General features: G+C 38.9%; 1 protein-coding gene across 1 annotated transcript in view; it reads left to right on the top strand.

The window, feature by feature from the left end:
- Positions 1-3,997: 3,997 nt before the first annotated feature.
- The window catches only part of ZNF804B (zinc finger protein 804B), a 558,066-nt gene continuing 536,097 nt past the window's right edge, over positions 3,998-25,966 (top strand). The window contains exon 1 of the mRNA XM_027847826.1: positions 3,998-4,105. Within this exon, the coding sequence (XP_027703627.1) occupies positions 3,998-4,105 (108 nt within the window). The remainder of the gene's footprint in view (positions 4,106-25,966) is intronic.

Here is a 25,966-nt window from a genome sequence, read left to right as displayed (position 1 = left end):
ACTACTACTACTACTACTACTACTACTACTACTACTACTACTACTACTACTATCATAATATAAACAATCTGAGATCCGGGAATCACTCTAATTCTTTATATTTGTATACCTAGCACCTAACATAGTGTCAGGCACACAGTAGGAGCTTAATAAATGGTTGCTGATTGATTGATTACACTATGAGAGGGAATATCCACATTGAGTAGGATATCTGATCCATAGAAAGGTAAAGTATTTTCAAGTAAAGTTGGGAAATGAGAAATCCCTGGCAGGATTAATAATGATAGATGGTACACAAATAGGTTAAAGTAGTAAAGGCTATTCAATTATCAAGAAAAGTGGCCAAGGGCTAATTCAACAACTGCATTCATCCATGGAAGGGTTATAAGGTAGATGACTTAGTCTATGGTAGAAAGTCAGAATGTATTCAGGATATGAGTTTAATTGAACAAAGTAATATGAATGCTATTGAAGCTTTCAAGGCCTTCAGTTTTCTGGACCAAATACAGAACAATAGAATTATATATTTGAATTTAAAAAAGTGTTTGATTACTTTAATCAACACTTTCTTTTAGGGACAGTATAACTAATCTTTAAAAATAATATAGCTTCCTAATTTGGAATTATTTTTGATTAATGAAAAGGGACTGTATCCTTGACGTGCTATTGAGAAGTTGTGACATAATTAATCTTCCTAATTGTTTCAGCTGAGGACTGTTTCATCTTAGGCTCTCATCATTGTCTGTTGCCTATGCCTGTAAAATAGACTCAGGAACAATATTCTCTCATCCCTTGGATTCCCCAAATGGCAGCATAGTGGTTAATCAAGTAAGGGCCAATGCTACATTTTAAACCTCTCTCTCTCTCCACACACATCCATATGCATACATATATACACACACATACATATATTTATTTATAACATGAACATTTTTTCACATTGTTTTGCACTGTTTCCTAAGCCTTAGGGCTTTCATAAGCATTTAATAATTTCTTGATTTTAATGACTCCTTATCTTAATCCACATCTTAATATGGGAGGTAGCCCGACTGTGTTGGGTTTGGACCCAAAGGTTCTGGATTCAAATCCCAAGTTTGCTGTGTAGTTGACTTTGGGCAAATGACAAGTCTCAGGACCTCATTTTCTTTTTCTGCAAAATGAGGTAGTAGGCTAATAACTTCTAAGTTCCCCTCCAGACCTAAACCTCTAGTACATTCACATTGTTGTGTGTGGCTTTCCTGAACTGTCATCTCATCTCTGTGGAATATTTGTATGGATATTCCCAATGCAGTTGGACAACTTATTTGTAAGTTATGGACCCAAAGAGTTGTTTGGGGGGAAAGGGGTACTGAGACTTTAAATAATGTGTCTATATGAGTTAATTCTTATTTATTTCCAAGCTCTATAGCAACAACATTGTTAAAAACATATTTCAATAGAGAACAGAGAATATTTTTCAAATAAAATAGGCATTCTATTTCTTCTTTTTTAAAGGCCTTGGGGCTGAAATATTTGAGTCACAATATTAAAACCTTCAAAGTCCTACAATTAGTGTTCCAGGTTTGAATAATTTTCATTTATTGGAGTTCAGACCATCTATGTGCTGTGAAATGACTCCTATGGCTTGCAAATAAGAGTGTCAATTGCTAATATATTTGAACTAGAAGCATCCAGTTAATCTATACCACTTTTGAGAAAAACAGTTAAAGAATAACATGGAACAGGCGGTATTTACTGTACTACTGAGGAAGCCACAGTGACCACAAATGAAACTGATTTTTTTTTTTGGGGGGGGGGTGGTGGTAATCATGTGAGTTCTGAAGTGAGAGGATCCAAATTGTCACCTGTTTTTCATTGTTGTTTACTTTTGGTTCAACGTGCAAGGCATTTTGTTTACACCGGAATTTTTCCCTTAGACATGTTTTAAGGGGCCAGTAAGCATTACAAAGAGGGACAATTTTCATACCCGGATTTTAACCAGGATTTTCACGGAGCATTGGAGGGGGGGAGGGAAGGGGAGAACTAAGAAAAGGGCAAGAAAAGAAGAATGGGAACATTAATAAGAATCTCTTTTCAATCAGTCCTTGAGCTGAGACAGAAGGGGAAATGACTGGGTTCCTCCATCTTTTTTCCAAAGCAGCACAATCAGGGTCAAGTGGAACAGGTTTCTCCACTCTGCAATCAAGCTTGGGCTACAGGAGGTGATGGGGAGCAGGACCTCTGTAACTACAACTCTAGGGAAGGGCTTTCCTCTCCTATCTGAAGATCTGTTCTTAGAGCCTTTTCTCAGCTCAGCCTGCTCCCTAGTGGCTTTTTTTCCAGTAAGTGAGATAATCTCACTTAAAAGCCACTTACTGTGGACCCATTTCAGCGAGAAGTTAAGGTTGCCTGCGAAGAAATGTGTGTGTGTGTGTGTGTGTGAGAAAGAGAGAGACACAACACACACACACACACACAACTTTAAGGATGTATACAAATTCGTGTTGATAAATTTCTACGGCCCTTATTTGTTGACATGTCTATCGATCTTATATCTGCGTAGATATAGAATATAGTGCGTAGATAGGTGTATTCTCTATCCTGTGTAAAGCTCTTTCTAAAACTACTTAGCTCTATGTACACACACACACACACACAGTCTACCCATACACCACATCTATCTGCCCTATTTAGGACTGTATAGCTCAGTCTTGCAGCCCAGCTGGGGAGCTGTTGCTTCTTTTGGCTGATGCACCGAAGTGATGCTGGAGGAAAGAGACAGATAGAGTTAAGGGGAGCTCCTCCTCCTCTCGTCTCCCCGCTTTCATCCATCCAACCCCCATCCCCATAGTTACAAGACGGTGGAAAGTTGGCCAAGATGAAGGGCAGAGAGGTAGAAAGACTCCCGGGAAGCGCGCCTCCACCGCTAAGACCTGGGAGCCCTCGGGCAGTCTGTGTTTTGCCGGCAGCTGGTCCTTCTTTTTGCTGCCCCCCCTCCCGCCCCGTTCCCAGCAACTCCCCCGGGGCGTGTGCAGTGGGCAAGTTTGAGCACCGCGCAGGTCTCCAGCCCACCAGGATTCAGCCGCGACGTGAATTTACCAACCCAGCTTGGGAGTAGTACCCGACCCCAACTGGAGTCTCTATACCCCCGCCCAAATTCTGCCTCCTCTCCACCTCCCTTCTGCTCTCACTGCTTTCCAACCGCTCTCCCTCTCCGCCGTCCTGAAATTAGCTAAGGTGACAGGGACCGTCTGCAGGATGTGACCAAAAAAAAAAACAAAAGGCTCTCTCAAGGACTTCTGACTACTCACATCGCAGGCAGCTGCCGCTGCCAACACAGCTGGATCCCCGGGGCGCCACTGCCCCCAGCCCCGCTCAGCACCAGAGGGGCAGCGAAGGGCAGGGAACGACCCCTCCAGAACGTCCAGGTCCTGGGGACCCTGCGCTGATCTCAGAGCATCCTTCTCTTTAGCTCCAGGGGTTGGCACTTGGTGGGAAGGTTGGAGGGGAGGGGGTGGGGGGAATTACCAAATTCCTCCCAGCTGCAGGAAGTTGTCCTTTAAGGGGTGGGGGGGGAGGTGGGGGGGGAGGTGGGGGTGGAATTGCGGAGAGGCTGGTTAGCAGGCACATAGTCAGAACAGCATGTGGACTGGCTTCCCCTGTTTCTTCAATGCTCTGTGTTTGCAGCTGCGTCCGTGGCTGCTGCTACTGCTGCTGCTGCTGCTGCTGCGTCCGACGCTGCCGCTTTCAGTATAGCCTGCTGTTGGCAGCAGTCTCCCGGGCACTGGATGAAGAGAGGGGACGTACTGCTGCTGCCGCGTCCTCTGCTATATGGTGTCTTCTGTGGGGGGAGCAGTCGCTGCTCCTCCTCCTCCTCCTTCTCCTCCTCCTTCTTCTCCGTCTGCTACTGCTGCTGCTGCTGCCGCTGCCTCTGGAGCTGGCCCGTATTCATTCCCCCAGCCCATAGTCTAGTAAGGAGTTGAGACTCTGCGCCTCCCTCCAGGACGGTCGGACACACATGGCTTGTTACCTGGTCATCAGTTCCAGACATCTCAGGAATGGGCATTACCGTGGCATTAAAGGAGTTTTCCGAGGACCCCTATGCAAGAATGGCTCTCCCTCACCGGTAACTCTCCCCCAAACCCCCCTAACACGCACACACTCATACACGCAGACATTCAGAGTCCAAATAAACAGAGGGGGAAGAGTATTGCGTGGGTGGCTATGTATAAATATGGTACTCAGGGGATGAGCACCTACAGCATCTCATCAATAGTCCATACTGTCTGTTGATGGAGTTTAGAAATCTGCCACGCACAGAGAGGGGCATGCAACTGTTTACGTTTGTACTCACACCATATGGTTGTCAGGAGCTTTATTTTTCGATGTGTAAATAATAACGGAATGCAGTTAGCTGCAGGAATGTGGAGGTATCCTTAGGATTTATTCTGAATGGTGCTTCAGATTTTGATTCTGCCAGTTTGGACCAGTTTGGAAAGTTTGGGTGACACTTCATGTTTTGCCTTGGGAAGATTTACTCTATGGGGAAGGAAAAAAAGGTGCTTTTTAAAGGATGTGGATGCATCAGGTCTCAGGCAATGAAAGGTGCTGAGAGTTGTAACATGGTTTCACCTAGTGTTTTACCATGAGGTAGTATTAAAGAGAAAAAAAAATAAATATGCATTTGTTTGACTTTTTATCTTGCAATGGAGAGATTTAATAATTCTTAAGTGAATTGAACATTTTAAAAGCCATACTTCTGGTAAGTTGAAACTGAGCTTGCATGGGGGTTCTGATTTAAATGCTAATTATATCCTTGGAAGATGCTATACACTAATGATATTTTAGACTGCAAATATATTCCAAGAAAATATAAGTATGAATCATGCAGAAATATTATACCTGCATTCTTAGTAGGTAAATGAACTCAAGGAACAATATACTTCTGGTTCAGGGTAGAGAAAACCAAATTAATATACAATGAAATGGAGAGGAATAGTTTTAGATATTAGACTCATTTTTCCTTACAGACAATTTCCAGTATGAACTTTAATGCTTCATGTGGGTGAATTGATTTTTAGTAAAGTATAATATTGAAAAATCTGTGATTATGTTGGATATAGGCTATGCTCATGAAACTTAAAATGTGTTCAGTGCAAAGACAGAACTGAAACGTAAGTTATGAAGGGAAGTATTGCTTTATAGGTACTTATCCACTATAAAAAGTTTGATTTTGCAGACCCCTCATTTATTTGAGCAGATGAAGTTAGATAGAGGATACCATGGCGTGAATCACAGAACCTTAAGATTGTATGAGGCTTTGGGTACTTGAGTTTTTATTTTAAACTCTTTGCATTTCTCCTATTTTTAAAGTCTTTGAGGATAAGACCCATAAGTTTCCTTGGTAAGCTGCTTACATGTTTAATTATCTTCAGTGTCAGCAAAATAATTCTTGTATTAAACTCCAATCTGTCATTTTGTAAATGAAGACCATTTGGGGGATTTTCCCAACCTTCAGTCATTCTTGTGCTTCTCTTGCAAACATTGCTTTTAGTTGGGGGAGCTTTGAGTTGGACATGTTATTGTAATAAAGTCCTGAGTAGTTCTGTGTATGGAGGAGGGTAGGGGTACTTCACTAGTCCAATCTTTGCTTTTACTCCTGCTTCAGTTTGAGTGGGTTCCCTCAGGAGGTTAGTGCACACTGTAAGTCATGGGTTCCTGGGGGTTGGGGGTGGGGGCAGGAACCTTGCTCTGTGGCCACAGATTGTATCCTGAACCCTGGTTAGTCATTTCTCAAATGCATACCTTTGAGTAAGAGGGACCTTGGCTAAGAGGATGCAAAAGTATTAAGGCACTCTCTCATCAAAATAGAAGTCCTACTGATGGTGGGTGACCAAATAACATTATCCTACATAGAGAATAACAGTTTTATCCATTACTGTACTTGTTTTTAAAATGAAAATGCCAGTTTAACGACCCTGTTGACCATCTCACTATGACCCCTTTGTCCCAATCTTACAAATTAGTCTTTCCCAAACTTATTTTTGGTTAACTTTTACTCCTCAGGCCACCTCCCTTCAGTTAATGACACTGAATTCTATTTTACTTACTACAGACCACCACTCTAATTTGTCAATGTCACTATTAGTTTGAACAGATCTTTCGAGGTTCAGGACATTTCTCCCCTCAACTGGATGGCATCTGAAAATGTTGTAGTGGGTATATTCTGCATTCTATAGTTCAAGTCATTTATGGAAAGATTATGTGGCATGGGGTCCAGGCCTGACCATTACAGATCATCAAATAATGGTTTGTCTCCTTACTTTGAAACTGGTCATCTAGCTCTTTTTGCACCCCTTGTGTGATTGTTTTCAGATCTAGGCTGTTTTTTTCCCCTAGATTGTTCATGAGTTTATTTTGAGAGATGGAATGAGAGACTTAACTCAAGTCAAACTTTTTTTTTTAAGCTGTGTCTGTGTCTCATTCTTTTTAAGGTATTTTCATATTGTTTTAATGAGTCCCCTCCTCCTTCCAATACTTTCTCCTCCCTCCCCCTAGTGTTTCTCTTGAGATAGATGTTGAGTTTTCAGATCTGCAATACACAGGTCATGCTTTTTCCCTTTAAAAGATATAGGCACTATAATGGTCTTTTTTTTTTCCCCCAAATTCGAGTACTTTCCTAGCCCTTAGTAAATTCTCAGAAATATTTAGGTGTACCTTTTAACTTCAGTGACTATTAACCTCTTTTCATAACTATTCAACAAAACTTGGTCATTTGGCGACAATTGGCTTTCCCATCCTACCCTACTTGTGGTTGCCATTGCTATTCAAATTCATAAGTTTGGGTTTTTCCCTGAAAATTAGAGATGATATAAAAAAGGGAAATACCAATAAAATCCCACATAATAGAATCTCAGAACTAAAATACACACCAACTTACTTTACCAGAGAGAATAACAGTGCCACAATCAAATGTGGACATAAAAATGTGTTTCTTGGATGGTTATTTTTAAAAGAAATATCTGGAAATGCTCCAGGTATAAAATGTCGCTCCCTCAAAAATGTATTTTCACGGTTTTCCATTTGCCCCTAGTGTTTGCTAGTGTGGGTTATTACAGTCAAAACTACTGTGCGCAGCATTTTTTTTTCTTTCTATGCTGTTTATTTCAGAATATTTACTTCAGTGGACATTTACATTACGTTTTTAGTGAGAATTGCAGGGATAATAAAATATTTGGGTGTTATCAAGGCATATTCCTAAAGTTAAGGCAAAAGATGGCTTTTCTCATCCAAGGGTATAAATGCAAAGATTTTATTTGAAGGTTGAATTATTCTACTTATTGGGAAGTGTGTGTAAAAAGTATGGCATACTGCCTTTATTTCTAATAAGCGTGTTGGTTGGAATTCTGCCATAGCATAAAGAAAAGGAAAAAAAAAAAAGAGGAATTGGGGGTAGTTATCTATTAAAGTTTTTCATTGTTTTGAGAGAAAATTGGAATTCTCACCTCCCTTCTTCCTATGTAGATACCTAATTCCATCCCTCTCCCCAACCACAGTAACTACTAGCCAAAGTGTTTTTCTTATTCCTATCTGCCAATAGACCTGAACAAATAACTGCCTGAGAAAGAATCAACAAGTAAGAAGGGGAAAAAAAAAACTCCCACAAATCCTTAAGAGTTGTTATGAATTAACCTTTAAGATTATGTACACATTTCCTCAAAAGACACAAAACATACCTTTATTGTATTATTATTAAAAATTGTCAAAAGATATCTGGGAAAAATCATACATTATTTTACCATTACGTATACTAAGAATGTCTCCTTGTTTTGGTTTTCGAAAGGCAGTAAAATATAATCTTTAAGGAAAAATCCATTCTGAGATAAAACCCATCATTGCAGGCCAAGAAAGCTCCTCCACTGCCATGTCAAGATTCAGAAAGCCAAACAAATTTCCTCCAGTTTAGGAAATTTAGAGAGAAAAATGCATATTCCAGTTAATTTGTAATGGTGGTCCTTTGTTTTGATGTAAAAAAAAAATCTTCATTTTCAAATTAATAACCAATGAGAGGCAGTGGTATGGAGGATAGAGAAACCCTGGGCAAGTCACTTAATCTCAATATTCCCAGGCAACTCACTAAGAGTATAAATTGCTAAGCAGGTGCTAATCTGTATTGTTGCAGGAGAGGGGTTCTCTAAATCTATGAAGTCACAGGTCAAGTGAAATGCAATATATACTAGACTGAGTTTGGATTTATTTTACTTGATGCATGAAGAGTTAAAAGGATTGACATCTTTGAAATAAAATCTGTGTGTTTCGAATTATTATGTAATTGTCATCGTAGCTTGACTACATCTCTTTGTCTTATTAACTCTCTGCAAACTTGGATGTGAAATATGGTATCTTCATTTGAAGAACTATCCAATAGCATAGCTCAGCACTCAAGAGTAAGGGCTGTTGGGAGCATGCACATCTCAGTTCCTAGTTGGGACCAATGGGATTTGGGCATTGATACAACTTATCATAGGCACTTAACCCTTCACGACCCAACGTGAGTGCCATTTCTTCTACATACCCTCATGTGAACATCTTAGCTCAAAGCGTTCTCTTCTTCGGCTACTGTACTGTCTCTTCTCTTGTCTTCTCTTGCATGTTGCTTCTCCTATCTAGTGGAATGGAGTCTTCTTTAAGGCAGGGATTACTGTTTCATTCTTTCCCCCCAACACTCAGTACAACATTTGGCAGAGAGTGAATGCTTAAGAAATGGGTGTGGATTGAATCATTACATAAATCAAGGTGTGTTTTCTGAAGCTCTGATATGCCTTTTGCTGTTGCTGCGGTTGTTTGCCCTTCCGTCTTGAAGAGGACCATGACATCAGGAAGGTGATTCTCTAATCACGCTTGGGGAGCCCTTTACTCTGTCTGTCTCCTTTGGGCTTCTCTTAGCCAGACGCGAGAGATTCTCAATGTAGTCTGTGACTGCAGATTCCCAGCCCCTATCTCAAAAGTGAATTCTTTTCTCCCAAATCAGAATCTTGACATCTTTTGATTGTTGCACAACCTTGGTTTTTCTAAATATACCAAATCTTATTTCAGAGTACTTCAAATGTTTAATATCAAATATGTGTAAAATTTTAGAAAAAACGTTATTACATTGAGTTTGTATACATCTCACATATGGCCTCATGTCGGGAAAATTATGGACTTTGACGATGTTCTACATGTTTCTAATGCCTGGTCTGAATTAGGGATGTTCTTTAGAATGAACAAACATCTTTTCAAGATATTCCCCAAATGTCTTCAAATTATGCAGACTTAAATGTGCTAAATGTAACTTTAAAGATAGACACTTCCTTACACAAGTCATTATTAGAATAATATCTCAGTATTACATGGCACTTTAAAATTTGCAAAGCAGTTTATATCCTTATCTCAAGAGTGTGACAACAATCATATGAAGTAGGTACTATTATTATCTTTATTTATATTGAAGTAAAGAGGAAATTGAGGCTTAGAGAAGCTTAGGGATTTGATTAGGGTAGGTAGTGCTAAAGGCAAGATTTAAAACTAGGTCTTCCTGACTCTAATGCTTTATCTACTATGCCAAGCTGCTTTAGCTCCTCTTCTTTGTTTGGATATGTGAATAATAAGTTTCTCTTCAATTGAAACCTTCAATAGAAGAGGCATTGTGGTCCAGTGGGAAGATCACTATTTCTAGAGTTGGAGGACTTAGTTCAAATCCCGCTCTAATGGTTATTACCTTGTGACCTTGGGCAAAACATTTAACCTCCCTGTCTCTTGGTTTCCCAATTTGTAAAATGAGTGGGTTGGATTACATGGCCTCAGAGATCTCTAAATAGCTCTATAAGGTTACATTTTCAATGTAGTATACATGGGTGCAATTGATTTATGTTGAATATTATACCATTTACTTTTCCAACCACATCACTCCAAAAGCCGCCCATCCCCTCCAAAGCAGCCATAGAACCCTGGCTTTAAGGATTTCTGCTCCAGGAAAACCATGATAGTATTTAAATGCCTACTAGGAGAATTTCCTGGTCTTTCAGACTTTGCATCCTGCTAGCTTAAAGAAGTTTTTGCTATAAGAAGAATGAAAACTACGTTTCAGTGGCGCAATTTGTGAATTTTTAATGGACTACACTGTGTTGTTCCTTATGACAAGGAAATCTGATGCAACAATGTGCTTGGGTTTGTTACTCCTAGATACTCAATTAAAATAAGTGTTATGCTCTATGATTCTGTTCTTATAATTTGGAAATAAAATAAAACCAACAAAATCACATGCTGAGTTAATTTATATGCTAAATATGGAATAGCATTAAATGTTGGATTTGATCATCTGTAGCATTAAGCAATCTTACCCTTAAATAGTATGGTCTCGTAAATGACTATGTAGTCTTTGTTGAATATTGTGTGTTCTGTATTGACAGAGCTGGAAATGCCAGTAGGCTTAAGGCTATGTCAAGAACAAGGTGAATAGTGAATGTTTAAATAACATTATCACATTTAATTCAGTATGAGCCTGTTTTATTCAGAACAGCCCCTTTCGTAGAATTTGTTTTGTATTTGTATGTTCGTTGAGTGTCATATTATACAAAGTGACTTGAATTTGGGGTATAAAATATTCCTTTGCTTTAAATTTTTTTTGTTTTTAATCAAATATATTTCTTTGTAGAAAGAAGTTATAAAATGAGAAATGATGAACTAGACACCACTTAGCCTTCTATTCAAACTAATTTCACTCAGATGATGTTGAGGATAGGTTTAGGGAGAAAATCTTTGTAAACTGGGGAATATTTTCATGAACTGCGGCAGGAATAAAAATGTAGTGAACCATTGTTATTTTAGGCTTTATTCAAGTTAAAGGTAACACTATTGTCTACTGCACTTTTAAGAAAATCTTGGAAAGTAGGATTTACATAATGTCATACAAAATGAGTATTCAGTAAATCATTTGTTTTGTTGTTCTGTTCAAGGGATAATTCAATATGTATGACATTATCTATTTCAAACTTTCTAGTGGAAAAGTCTCATTTGCTTCATTCCTGCTGTGCTCACTAGCAATCTTGAGCCTTATGAGTTGCATCACTGATAGGGAAGTCTTAAACCATTTCTTTTCATTCTGGAATAAAGGAGATAAGAGACTCACTATGCTCAGTGTTGTCCAGGTAAATATATTCTGTTGTAGGCATCCCATTTTAGAATGGCACTGAAAACTCAATACCTCTCAAAGACAGTCGTCAGGTTGGAGATGGCCCAGGAAATCAAGCCATATGAGCAATGTTGGAAGGAGCTTTGAGTGTTTAGCCAGTAAAAAGGAATGCTCGGGGAGAGTGGGTGGTAGAGTTTTGTCGTTATCTTCAGATAGCTGAAGGGACAGCGTCTGTAAGAAACACTCAGCTTATTCTCTGTGGTTCAGAGGATGTAACTAGGACAAGCAGTGGTGGTGATGGTGGTGGTGGAATAACAGGGATATAGATTTTAATTCCATATGAAGACGAACCTTTTAACAATTACAGCAGTTCAGAAATGGAACAAGCTCATTTAAGAGTTACAGTTATCCCTTCTACATTGCTACTTTCCCCACCGTGGTTTGGATATATCATGGGTAGGCATAAACATTAAAAGGGAATTCTGGGGGAGTTTTGCAGAAGCTGCAGATAATACGTGAAAGCCGGCAGACAACATAGAAGAAAGTTTGGAAACTCAGAAATGCATAAAATATATGTAGAGTATTGTATAATATCAACCCAAATTTTACAGTAAGGTACTGTAAACACTGCATAAAAGAAAAAAAAATAGAATTCTTCTTTGGTATGAAGGGAGGGCCAAAAAATTTTTCACGGCTTTTCCAGATTAAGGGGGCGTTGCTTCTCTAACCCTGGCAATGTGGAAGGGATAACTGTAATGAGTTTCCCATCATATCACTGGATGCGTTTAAGCAGAGGATGGGTGACCTTCTGTTCGAGATGTCTTAAAGGAGACTTCTGCAAATGATTAGACCAGATGACTTCTAAGGTCTCCTTCAACTCTGATAATTCTTTAATTGCCTAGAAAGCCTACATTCAAACCCCAGCTATGGGACCATTGCCCTGGAATGGTGTGCTGGACAACATTGAGATGATTTATGCTGCACATTCATTGTGTTCAGTTATAATTAGGGCTGCCAATTTTTTTTTTATTTGGAGATTGGCAAATTCTTTTGGGCAAATTCCACTTCGTTTCTGTGTGGGTGAAGGAATCCAAAGATACTTTAGTTGTACATGGTAATTGCCAGGCTTTTTTTTAAAGTAGTTACATCCCTCCACTCTTTTTCTCCTATACTTTTATCCCTCTTTCTCTTAAGGTAAATGCATTTATAAGTGAAATGCTAATATTACAGCCATGGCCCCTTCCAAAGACGTCTTGTTCAAATTTATATGTATGACAATTGTGCTCTCAAAACCCACAAAGCTTCCTCCAAATTCATAGAAAGTATCTCTTACAGGTGCACTAATCCCTTCCCCCAAAGCTATTACTCAGTACCCCTCAAATTGTCTCCCTCAGAACCACACGTATACATTCATGCTATCCAGTTTCTGACTGTCTTGTGAATAATTCTGTTGCCTTCCCTTTGCTTCAGCAGCCAAAAGTTGACTTCTTTTCCCCCAGACTCTAGTAAATCAACAGAACCACATAGGAAGGAAAGGACCATGGAATCCCTAGATTAGGGAGTGAGAGGAGAGTCCTGCTTACTTTTTTTCCTTCAAAGGTACTCTCTGTTTCTTAGTTATCATTTGTACTTGGAATAAGAAGTAATGAAAATAGCATGGCTTCTATTACTATGTACATTCCATATGTGCACAATTAGCCCCAAAGTGACTTTATCCTTTCCTTCAGATCCAAAGAGAAACCCACTGTGTGACTCCTCACAGATCAGAACATTGGCTAATCATTTGTTTATGACAATGTGTCTGTAAGGAAGGTTGCTTTTAGAGGTGCTACTGAGATGTGGGCACATGACATTGTCCTGCAGAAAGAGTGTTTGGGGTCGAAGAACCTGGAAGCACATCCAAATTCTTCTCCTTAATACCTCTATGACCATGAGTAAGTCACTTAAAACTTCTCAGCCTCATTTTACTCATTTGTAAAGTGAGGGCGTTAGGCTACATGATCTCAAAGATTCTTTCTAACCCAAATTCTAAGACTAATGATAACAATACTAATAACAATATGAGCTAGTATTTTTATAGCACCTAATATATGCCAAGTGCTTCACAATTATTATCTCATTTGATCCTCATAATAACCCTGGGAGATAGGTGTTATTCTTTTCCCCTTTTAACAGTTGAGGAAACTGAGGTAAACAGAGTGTAAGTAACTTGCCCAGGATCACACAGCTAGCAAATGTCTAAGGCTGGATTTGAAACTGAGTCTTTCTTGACTCTGGGCCTGGCCCTCTAGCCATTGCACTACCTAGCTGCCTAATAATAATAATAATAAATTAATGATAGTAACACTACACATATAACTTTAAGGTTTACAAGGCATTATATACATACACAAATATATACATTTATATTTATCTATCTAGATTAAAGGAGACTCTGCTTTTGAAAAATAACTAAGTTATTTAACCTCTCTGGGCCTTGGTTGTCTCATCTCTCAAAGAAGGGGCTGGTAAATGAGCTCAGCAGTCCCTTCTAGTTTGATAACCCTACGGTCTTTATGCCAGAACTCAGTCTACTCAGTGTTACCTGGGATGGCTGCTAGCTGGAGGTCTCAGGCTCATAGCTAGAAGGAACTTGAGTTCACCATCTTCTAAATGAGGGATCAATTGCCCACCTTATATATTTATTGCAATTGTTTAGTCATTTCAGTCATTTCCGACTCTTCATGATCCTATTTGGGGTTTTCTTGGCAAAGATATTGGAGTGGTTCGCCATTTCCTCCTCCAGCTCATTTTACACATGAGGAATACGAGGCAAGCAGAAGTTCAGTGACTTGCCCAGGGTCACATAGCTAGTAAGCATCAGAGGCAGAATGCAAACATAGGTGTTCCTGACCCCACATCTGGCACCCTATCCACTATACCACCTATGACTTAAAATCCCCTTGGATTAAATGCATAGTTACAAGGAGATTCTAGTTTTGAGAGGTGATCCCTTGAAGAAAGGGCATTCTTTGGAGGATGGTTTATGTTTTTTAAGCACAAAAAATAATGATGACATATAGTGCTTTAACATCTACAAAGCTCTTGCCTCACAAAAGCAAACAAACAAACAAAAAAATCAAAACTAAAAACAAAACAACTTTGAGTTATACGGGGGTGCATATGGTTACCCCCACCTGAAAGAAGAGAAACTGGAGTCTCAAAGAAGTTAAGAAAACCACTGTGGATTTCTTTTTGCTTGTGGTTCTAGAATTAAAATGAATTCCATCGACTTGAATATTTTTGTTCCAGAATGAATGATAGGGTAAACAATGTCTCCCCCAAAGTCATTTTATTTTGGGTGTTTTTTTCTCTCTCTTCTTCTCTCTCCCCCTCTCTCTTCTCTGTTTCTCTCTTTTCTTTCTGTGTCGTGTCTCTGTGTTTGTCTCTCCCTATTCTCTGTTTCTCTCTTCTCTTTCTCCTTTCTGTCTCTTTTCTTTCTGTTTCTTCTCTTTCTCTCTTCTTCTTCTTCCTCCTCTTCCTCTTCTTCTTCCTCTTCCTCTCTCTCTCTTTCTCCTTTCCTCCTTTCTTCCTTCCTTCCTTCCTTCCTTCTTCCTTCCTTCCTTCCTTCCTTCCTTCCTTCCTTCCTTCCTTCCTTCCTTCCTTCCTGTATATACCACTAACTACCTCTATAACCTTGAGCAAACTATCTCATCTCTTTGGGCCTCAGTTTTCTCATCTATAAACCAAGAGAGTTGGATTAGATTGCCCCTCTTGTCTTCTCCTTCTAAACCTATGAGCCTGTTGTCTGTCTGTATGTATATTTCTCTACCCAATGGAATGTAGGGGGAAAGGGAGTTTTAACATTCCGACAAGATTGCCATTTGGATAATTTCATTATGTCTAATGAAATTAACTCTATAGTTTCAATAGAACAAACTATTTCTCCTGTGCATCTGTTGATTGTTATAAATATGCTCTACTCTGCCCCTGTGGCAGCTCAATTTCCATGGTGTGTGAAGAAAACTCTTTTCGTGGGTGATTTTGTGCAGCTGCTTGGAGTCCGTAAGAGTGGGAGCTTGGGTCGGATTGGGGTAGGGGGGCAGTCCTTTCATCATGATTGTGTTTTTCACTTTAATACCTACAAAGATTCATTTAGTGAATTGCTTCGAGTATAATTTAATGCTTCTTACTAATCGAAACCACAATGTATTTTATTGTATTTCACTGTTTCCGAACATCTTGTGGAAAGCACCAGAAGAGAATGCAAATGTGTTGTGCATAAGCTGATGAAGTCCCCACACAGATTAGTTCCATTGTGTGGCCCACTGGCTCATATTTCATGACTGTCAAAGACAGGAAATGAAAATGAGGAATTACTGAGTCTGCTTCCCCTTCTTCTCTGGGTTGGCATGGAGGGCAAAAAACCATCCCTAGGCTATCCGCTGCTCGGGGCCTTTTCAACAAATAGAAAGGAATGTCTCCCTGCCTCAGTGGCTTCCCTAAAGCAAAGGCCCATAAGCTGCTTCAGAATGGTTGCAGAGGAGATGGAGAAGGTAAGGGGGAGAGACAGGACACTATGTCCAGGTTGTCAGAGCCTCAGGATCCCATGCTGTTCTTACCTGTGGTGTTTTATTGTCCAATCTTAGTGCTTTTTTTTTTAAAAAAAGAATAAAATATATTAAAAAAGAAAATGACCAGTTCAATGACCACGTTTGACTGCATATGGAACATTCCATCTCTGAAATTGCACATTCCTTTGCTCAGAGGAGGGAGATCTGTGTCATTATCTCTGCTTTTTCCAATTAGAGGTCAGTTTCCTTTAATATTACCTAGATTTTTTAGAAATGCTCCTTAGATTGGGAAGTACAGACAAGTGCCCCAAAGGGTAGAAAACTCCCCTCATATTTTAAAAAGATATGTGACCTAGGCCCAAAGATATTTCATCTCTGATTGAGTCCGTTTGGTATCCTCAGCCAAGAGGCCTTATTTAAGGTACTTTTTTTTTAAAGGTGCGGTAGCAATAGGAACAATCAATAATTTTTTTTTTTATTCAGTTCTGTGATAAATTTCTATTGCAGCCATCTCTGCCCATTCAGGTTTGACGGTGCTTTTGAATCAAAGACATATATCTGTCTGAGGTCTGCTGAATTAAGGTCATTTTTTTGGACTGGATTCTATCTAAATTGGCCATCTGTAAAAGATAATTATTCAACTTTGTATTTCACTTTGCTTGGCCTAAGTCATGCTGTTAACCATTTGAAACAAATGTAAAATAAAATACCAAGTAGGTTGACAGTGAATAGATACATGTTAATAAGACACATGGATTATATCAAGGGTTCTATCTGTGAAGTATTCCATAATCTTTTCCTTAACATTCAGTTGAAATTCAAGGATCCAGCAATCACATATCTTAAGAAGTCGGTTATCAAGTACCAATGAGTGACTCTGTTGAGTTTTCATGACTTGAGAAGAGAAATAACTTCCATACTTAGGGGCAGACTAGAGCTTGAAGGTTTCAATAGTAAATTAGCTGCTTTGACTTTTTACAGAAAGGTGAGTATGTGTGAACACAATATAAACTTGACTAGAAAAAATTTGCATTGATGCATAATGAGAAAGTTCAATAAAAGAGGAAGCTAGGTGGTGCCATAGTGCACAGAGCATTGAGCCTGGAGTCAGGAAGACCAGAGCTCAAATCCTGCCTCAGGCACTTATTAGCTGTGTGACTCTGGGCAAATATCACTTAATCTCTTACCTCGGTTTCCTCAAATGTAAAATGGGGATAATTATTGTGCTTCACTCTGTTATAGTTGGTGTGAGGGTAAAATGAGAGAGCCTTTGTAAAGCACTTTGCACAGTACTTGGCACATAGCAGATGCGCAATAATGTTTGTTTCCTTTCATTTTTCCTATAAATAAGTCAGTAGAATTATTGCTGAGATAATTTTAGACAAATTCAAAATAATCATATTAATCCTAATTCCTATCAATTGGAATTTAGATGTTTAAAAAACCATGTTTTAAGGCAAAATATTTGTCCTTTTCTGTCTGAATAAAGAAGGTTTAAATGATGTCATAGGCAGCTAGGTAGCACAGTGGAGAGCACCAGGTCTGGAGTCAGGAAGATCTGAGTTCAAATTCAGCCTCAAGGGGCAGCTAGGTGGCACAGTGAATAGAGAACCGGCCCTGGAGTCAGGAGGACCTGAGTTCAAATTTGGTCTCAGACGAGACACTTGACACTTACTAGCTGTGTGACCCTCGGCAGGTCACTTAACCCCAATTGCCTTGCAAAAAATAAAAAATAAATAAATTCAGCCTCAGACACTTACTAGCTGTGTGACTCTGGGCAAGTCACTTAACGCTGTCTGCCTTGGTTTCCTCATCTGTAGAATGAGCTGGAGAAGGAAATGGCAAATCACTCCAGTGTCTTTGCCAAGAAAACCTCAAAAGGGGTCACATGGTCAGACACAACTGAAAAATGACTAAACAATAAAAGATTATGTTGCTGGGCCAAACCTTGGTTATAATCATTGTGTGCGGGGGCATATGACTTACTAGAAAAAGGAGGTAATAGTCCTGCTATCTTCTGCTCTAGAGTATCTTGTTCTCTTCTGCAAATCACATTTTAGGAAAGACTTGATGAACTGAAAGGTTTATCGAGCTGGACAACTGACACGGTGGAACGCCTCAAGCTCATGCTCTTGAAGGAACGAGTGATGTTTAGTTTAGAAAAGAAAGACTTAGGAGGATCATAGGAGCTATCTTCCAGTTGCTAATTACTGCCTCTGATTTTTTTTTTGGAGAGGGAGGTGGCACTTGATATCCCTGGGCATCAGTCTCCTCGTTCATAAAATGGAATTTGGACAAGATGTTTCCTGCTTCCCTTCCAGTTCTAGCACGTTGAGCCTATGCAGTATTGGAAGGCCTATCATGTGGAAGAAAGATTCAGTTTCTTCTTTTTGGCCCAAGATGGCAGAAATAGTAGCAGTGAGTAGATGTTGCAAATATAAATTTGGATCTTATAGAAGGGAAAACCTCTTAACAACAGGAGCTGTCTCAAAGCATTATGAGATTCTTCTTAAACGTGTGGATTTCCCCCTCGCTTTGTTGGAGGTCTCAAATAAAGGCTGGAGGGAATTGTCTGACATTGCAGAGAATTGTTTTTCATCTATGAGTCAGACTCGATGGTCCCAGAGGGTCCTTCCAACTTGATTTCTGTGCTTACTTCTCTGCACATTTTCCTCTTTGAATTATGGCAGGAGATTAAAGGAAGGAGAACTCTGGCATGGAACCATCTTAGCACAAACTAAAGTGTTCTTCCCTGTTAGAATTCAGATACTACCGAGGGTAGTATTTGAGCTCCGGTAGCATCCCTTCATATTTAAATTAAAGTAAAAAAAAAAAAGTCATCTTTTCTTTTTGCCGTTATTTAGTTGTTTCAATCATGTCCAACTCTTTGTGACCCCTCTCGGGGTTTTCTTGGCAAAGATACTGGAGCAGTTTGCCACTTCATTCTCCGGTTCATTTTATAGATGAGGAAACTGAGGCAAACAGGGTGAAGAGACCTGCCCAGGGTTACACAGCTAGTAAATATTTGAGGCCAAATTTGAACTCAGGAAGATGAGTCTTCCTGACTTCAGGCCAGACACTATCCACTGTGCCACCTAGCTGTCCTATCTTTTCTTTTTATATCATCTCCATTTCCAAAAATATCCTTTCCCTTCTACTGCAACCAAGAATGCTTGACAACAAAAAAAAAAAAAATTTAAATGGGGGAAAAATCAATGCCATAAAACTTTTCAACGTGTCAGAAAGGCCTGGCTTGATTTTGCGATATTGCACACCCATAATTCCTTGCTTCTGCAAACACTAGGGAGAGGTGCCTTCTCATATATTTCTCTCAGATTAAGCTTGGTCATTTATGATTTTGCAGCATTCAGTTTTGGTTGTTTTATTGTTTTTTTTCCATTTACATCTTTATAGTTATGGAGTACATATGTGTACTTTGCATCGGCTCATATATCTTCCCATGCTTCTCTATGCTTATTACATTCCTTGCTGTTTATAATACAGTGATATTCCATTACTTTTATGTATTGTTTAGCCATTTTTACTGGACATGGAGCAAACATTGAGGGATTCTAATTCCAAAGGCATGTAAGAATCACTAAGGTAGATACCGTCAAGATTCAGGGGAACAATACAAAGATAAATAAGACGCCTTCCCTGTCCCCAAGAGGTTGGCAGTCTTGGAGAAAGCTCCCAGTAAATTGGAATGAAGGAGCATGTATGAGGGAAGGAGAGAGAGCATGGGGGCACTTCATGTCTGCAGGAGATGGAGGTGGTAGTGTGGGGAAAGGGTGAAGAATGGGTAATATTAGGGCTCCCAAGACAAATTTTGTCTGTTTTGCAGTTATATTTATGAGCAGCCCTAGAGGGTACGACCAGGCTGGTGGGCTGCTTAGGGTGATTAATCAAAAGAGAAGGGCATTAAAGGGGGAAAGGGAGCAGAAAAAGGAAGGGAAGGCTGCTAAAGATAAAATGTAACCACCCCTAAATTTGCCTAGGGATGGCCTTGCATTGAAGGAGTGGATGTGCATTTATGTGTGTATATAGATTTAGTTGTACACATATATTTTTAAATATAGGGAGAGACTGAGAGAGCTATGACTTGTGATTTCACTGGTCTAGGGAACCCCTGGAAAGCAGGTCAGGACCTGTCCTAGAGTGGTGGTGTCAAAACCAAATGACAAAGGGGCCACTAAGCTGTACGTAAGGAGTACTGCAGGCCATATATTGACTTAGAAAACCACATATGTTTATATATTCCTTTAAAAAAATAATATATTAAAATTAATATTAATATGTTGACATAATTATAAAAAATAACAGATTAAACTCGAACTGGGATGACATTTTTGTCAGGTACTGGCCACCACAGGCTGGGAGTGTTATGGGCCATATGTGTGTTTGACATCTCTGATCTAGAACACAGAGGTTAAATGACTTGCCCAGAGTAATATACCCTATATATGTTGAATCCTCCAAGCTTCAAGGCTAGCTTTCGATTCACTGGCCTGGGGGTGTTAAACTCAAGTAGAAATGGATCCCTGCATCTCAGAATGACTTAGAAAAACCACAGATTCATGTTATCTACATGGTGTTGCATTTTTATTCATTTTATTAAACATTTCCCAGTTTCAATCCTGCTAGGCCCCCTCTAGCTATGGATAGTATGGACAACTCCATACTATGCCATGCTGATTTTTATATATAAAACCCTATGTGGAAGGCAGTTGAATTTGAGTTGAATGTGAGCACCTCTTCTGTTTCAGAGACTTTAATGGATCTCTGATCTCATTAGCTTGAATCCTCCCTCTAGTGGTGGAGATGATAATACACTCCTTTCTCTGTCATGCTAAGTGATTCTTGTTCATGTCCTTCTCTAAATCCTCCATGGCGTCTGTCACATGCTAGAGTCCTTGGTCTAGATATCCTAACATTGCTTGGGTCCCAGTGCAGCGTGCAATCTATCCATTTGTTATCCCTTGCTCTTGAGATATCTCTATATGTATCTCCAGTGCACCTCCTTTTCTGGCTGATATAAATATAAATATATGTATATATATACATACACACACACACATATACATATCTGCACATATATGTAGATACATATATATGTGTATGTATGTGTACATGTATACACATACATATATATATACTTATATCTATATCTATATATTTATATACACACCTATATCTATCTGTGTATCTATATCCAGTGCACCTCTTTTTCTGGCTACCTTCATGGATGATATAACTTAAACAACTTGTTGCTTGTAAGACGTCATTAGTAATAGGCTGCAGCTGGTCTTTACCCACCACTTCTACCCATTCCCCGTCAGGTAATACACAGTTTCGATTTTTCAGTAATTGTGGAATGACATGATTTGTAGCCATATGGTGTAATTGGTAGGATATTGGCATGAAAGAGAAGTTCAGGGTTATGGAAAACACTCTACTCTCTCAAATGTGACTCAACTATTTTTCTTCATCCTATCCAATTCTGAGCCCAACTCATTGTCCATCTGCTATTTCTCTTTGGCATATCTATACTGATGACCAACTCAGTGGGTTCTACATTCAACTACAAACCAATCTGGCCTAGAGACGTTATTCAACTTGATTTTTCCTGTGTGAAATGTTAGACTGAAATCTTGAGTGCTTGTGAATCTCCTTTAGGAGTCTTTGTAATTAATATTCCACAGCTCAGTGCATTTAGCACAATGTTATCTGCAAACACCATCACGTATAGGGCTTCATCTTCTCTAGGGAATGCCTCCTTTATTTGGACTCTAAACTGAGTAAACTCGTGGAGGTGGTGAACATCTGGCAAGGATTCATTTTTCCTGTTTTAGGCTTTATTTAATATTGGTAATCAGAGAATTGCTGAACAAAGTTAACATTTGCATTAAGAAATCTTATGTAATTTTCACATATGTGTGGGACAGAGCCTGTTAAAGAGACTTTAAGGCTGTACTTTGTTATTTTTTTGGTCAACGAACAGAAATCACAGTGAGATTTTATATTCTCTGCACTTTTCAGACAGGGTTGTGACTCTAAAGATGGAGTCCTTTTTAGAATATTGTATCTTTTGTGAAAGCATGCCTATTTCCTCACGTTTTATCGTGGATTTCCATGTGTAGATAGAGGTTAAGGATTTTCTATAGGTAAGAAAAGGGACATATGAGTTGATAATTATTGATATCTTGATGGTATATTTTTCCATAGTAATGTCACCAATGATTTTATCCCATTATTCATTACCTTTGCCCCTTTCATTTATTTTGAGAGTTGATTCCTTAATGCCCTTGAAATTCTGTCATCTCTGGCACAAACCTCCTCTGTATATAGTTGGTCTGGTCCAACTCTTCTTTATGTCTTTATTCTCATTTCCATCCTTTCCACTTCTTCAGCCATCTGGGACTGGGAGGTTAGAGTCCAAACGCAGGGCCTCCTCTGTCGCTGATGGAAAAAATAATAATTAGTTATAGAAATATCCACTGATATTTTTCAGTTTCCATCCATTCATTGTCTTCCTTCAAGTTTCATCTTTACATACTTTCGGGATGATCTGGCTTCACTGGGTCTCAAGCCAAGCTTTCTGCAAATTCATTATTCTTTCCTTCATTAAGCAAAACAAAACAAATCTAGTAAGAGAAAATGCGGTTAGGATAAATGTAAAGCCTTATACATACAGCAGACTCACTGAGCCAGTTGGGAGATATGGTGGCCAGGGTATTTAATGGCCCCGTGGATAGGCTACACTAAGTAGTGTGCAGATGATATCACATAAGGAGGTAATAGTTTTGCACTCTTTTCTGGTAGGACCATATTTCAGATTTGGGCTCTACATTTTAGGAAAATGATTGGTGAGCTGGAGAGCATCCAGATGAGGGCACCCTGGTTAGTTAGGGTCTTAGAAGATCAGATGAAGGAATTGGGAAAGCTTACCCTAAAGAGGAAAAGATTTAAGGAGAACTGATTGTTCTTGTCAAGGATTTGAAAGGTTATAATAGGAAAGAGAAATCATTCTGCTTGACCCTCAGAGCATAGCTAGGAAAAACGGATGAAAGTTGTGGGGAGAGGGAGAAGGGGCAAATTTAGGTTTGATATAATGAAAAAATTTCTTAACAATTAGAGTTTTAGAAAAGTGAAATGTACTAAGTTAGGAATTTGTAGCTTTGCCCTCTTGAGATATTCTAGCAAAGGCTAGTATCATTCTGATTTTTTTCTTTTAATGAGGCAGCACTGTACATAATCTGTCATTCTCCTTTGTCAGTTTTTACAAAATAGTTTATATTCTAACGGTATTGCTGTTGGCCACCACATTCCTCTGTTTGGCAAGATGTCACGTATTTATTGGATGAAGCAATTTCTTGGTGGTTTTGCCTTCATTGTTGTAGGAATTGCTTTACATCACTTAAAATTCTATAGGAACTGGTGATCAGGTCTTATATCTGTTCCTTTTTACATTTCATAATTTTTGGTGCAAATAACTTTAAAAAAGTTGTACTTTATTTTAGTTTCACTCCATATTTTTTTCATCTTTACTCTTATAATTTGGTGTTAATTTTGATGTCGATTCTATGTGTCTGTGTCAGTGGTCTGACTTGAGAGAAGCAGCTGATGTGGAAATGATTCCAAAATGGATGACTAACCATTTCCTCGTTATTGAGACAGTTATCTTTGTTTGCACGTTGTAGTTCGGGATTTAGCAAATTCATCTCTTGACTCTCTACTTCAGGAAGTATGCTACGTGGGCATGAGGCTTATGAGTAGTCTATAAAATATGAACCTTTTTCATTTTCTTGGTCATGGTTCATGGTTTTTCACTGTCCTCTATTTCCCCTCTCCCCCTTCTGCACCAAAGTCTGTATATATTAAGACATATGTTGATGTAGTTTGGTGAGTCTGATTAAGACATACTAAGGTTTATGTTGATTTAATTTGGAAGGTTTGATAAACTTCAAAAGGTTTAAAAGCTAGTGAGAGGAAAGGAGGAGGAGACACCTAGGGTAGATGGCTTTCTCAAGGAGTTTAGCCTTGAAATGGAGGAGAGGGATGGAACAGTAGTTATTGGGGGTGGTAAAGTAAAGCGAGTTTTGGGTGTTTTTTTTTTTTTAATGGAGGAGACATGAATCTTTCTTTTTCAGGCAGTCGGGAAACAGCCAGCAGATAGAAAGGCATGCAAGATTAGTGTGGGTACCAATACATGGATGATTGTTTCTTTAATGTCTAAAAGCTATGATTCAGATCACCTTTTACATGCCTTTTCATCCACCATTGCTGAAGAAATGGGAAAGGGTAGCACAGGAATGAGGATAGAATTTTATTTTTTATTCTGTTCTATGGGTTGCCATGGCCAAAAAATTCGTTACTTAGAGATCAGCTTCTTAGTGCTGTCTTCCTCCATTTAACGAGGCAGAAGCAGGAGCAGAGGCTAGATCTGTAGATAAAACAGCAACGTGATGCTTTGGGGACAAGAGTTATCTCCATGTCACAATGAGACATTAAAATAAATCTTTTGTGTTGGTATTGGTCCATTGGTAGCAGGAGTATAGAGTGGAATATAGAGAAGTAGTCTTAGGGCTGGAAACAGGTACCTATGTTTAACTCCCTCTGACACATACTGGCTAAGTGCTGCCTGACAAGTCACTTGGCCTGTAGGTCCCACAGGCAACTCTCTAAGACTAAAAATGGCGGAAGAGGAACAGATCTGGATAGGAAGAAATAATTCTTCACTGGGAGCTCTTTACGCTGATAAAGTCACAGATCCAGTCAAACAAACAAACATAAAACACTTACTGGGCACCATTAAATGTTCCATACTTAAACATTTGGTTTTTTGTCCTGCTCTGGTTTATTTCTCTTTTCTTAGGATGAAAGTTCACCTAGTCAATTTCTGTTAATCGTGTTGAGAAATCATGAAGTCATTACTTTTCTGATACAAATGCAAACCAGAAAATTATTCATAAGCACGTCAGTGCTAAACAAGTACTAAAGTCAGATCATCATTAATCTCAATTATCTGAGCAATAGGCTACAGTACTCACATATGCCTTTTTTCTCTGAAAGAAAAAAAATGACTGTAAATCTCTAGATAAATAATGTGTATGTTATTTTAGGGTTTATAATACACTGAACTCATCTCTTAGCTCTTGAGTATCAAAAAATCATATAGTCACATTCATTAGGCACCAGTTATTTGGTGCCTGGAACTTGGGATACAAAGATGGTGGGAGGAGAGGCCCAGAACAGTCCCTGTCCTCAAGGCACTTACAATCTAAGGAAGCCTTGTCATTTGACCGGCCTTATTAATAGATAATTTTTCTATCATGAAAATTTAAGAATTGGGTTTTTTTTTTGTTCTTTTGTTTGTTTTTTACTTCTGAAATCATTGACAAAAAAAGGAGCAAATAAATGTAGACTTTGTAAGAGAAATTGCATGGCATATCATTTACTGAAAAAGATCACAAAGTTAATTTTGATAAATGATTCTGGTTCTGGAGAATAATTGTCTAATTTCTGAAAAGTAAAGACAGTTACATTATCAGATCAATGTGGATACCCAGGGCAAGGACAAATCAGTTAATAGAAGCTGCTTTAGCTCTCAGAGATGATATGTGCATATGTTTACTAATAAATGAGCCTTTGTTAATGCAACCTAGACAAACAGAAAGCCCGTGCGCTTAAATACTGGAGACTTGGTTTTTACTTCAAACAAGATCTATACAGTGTGTGATGTTTTAATACATATTTATTTATATTTCCCCCTCTTGAACAATTCCTATCTTCAGTTTTTCACTTTATGCAGTTGGGACAAACAGACAAAATATTCCTTTGTGATCCTGATGCAATCTGGAAAGCATTCATTCTCTCCCTCTTCCTTTTTTCCCTCCTCTCCCCACTCTTCTTGCCTCCCTCCCCTCTTTCTCAGAATTAAACTTAAAAATATTGTCTGTCTTTGATATAAGATTGAAATAATTATAGGAGAAGTATTATGACACCATGGAAAAAGAACTAGGAAGACCTGGGTTCAAATCTTCCCCAGACGCATACAACCCTGAGTAGGTCACTTTAGCTTCACACTGCTCTAGGAAATTCTGTGACTTACAGAGAAAATGTTGAGGTTTAGGGGTTCGGGGTGCTGGGACCCCAAAAGCACAACACGCAGGTCCTGCTCAAAAGAATTTGACCCAATCCTTCTTTCAGCCAAAGACAAGAATTATTAGAACATCTGTCATATTGGGCAGACTCTTAAGGA

Source organism: Vombatus ursinus, unplaced genomic scaffold, assembly GCF_900497805.2.
Source record: "Vombatus ursinus unplaced genomic scaffold, bare-nosed wombat genome assembly UNPS02005459.1, whole genome shotgun sequence".
Taxonomy (NCBI): Eukaryota; Metazoa; Chordata; class Mammalia; order Diprotodontia; family Vombatidae; genus Vombatus; species Vombatus ursinus.
Note: the sequence above shows the minus strand (reverse complement) of the source record. Positions and strands in the feature narration are given on the sequence as shown.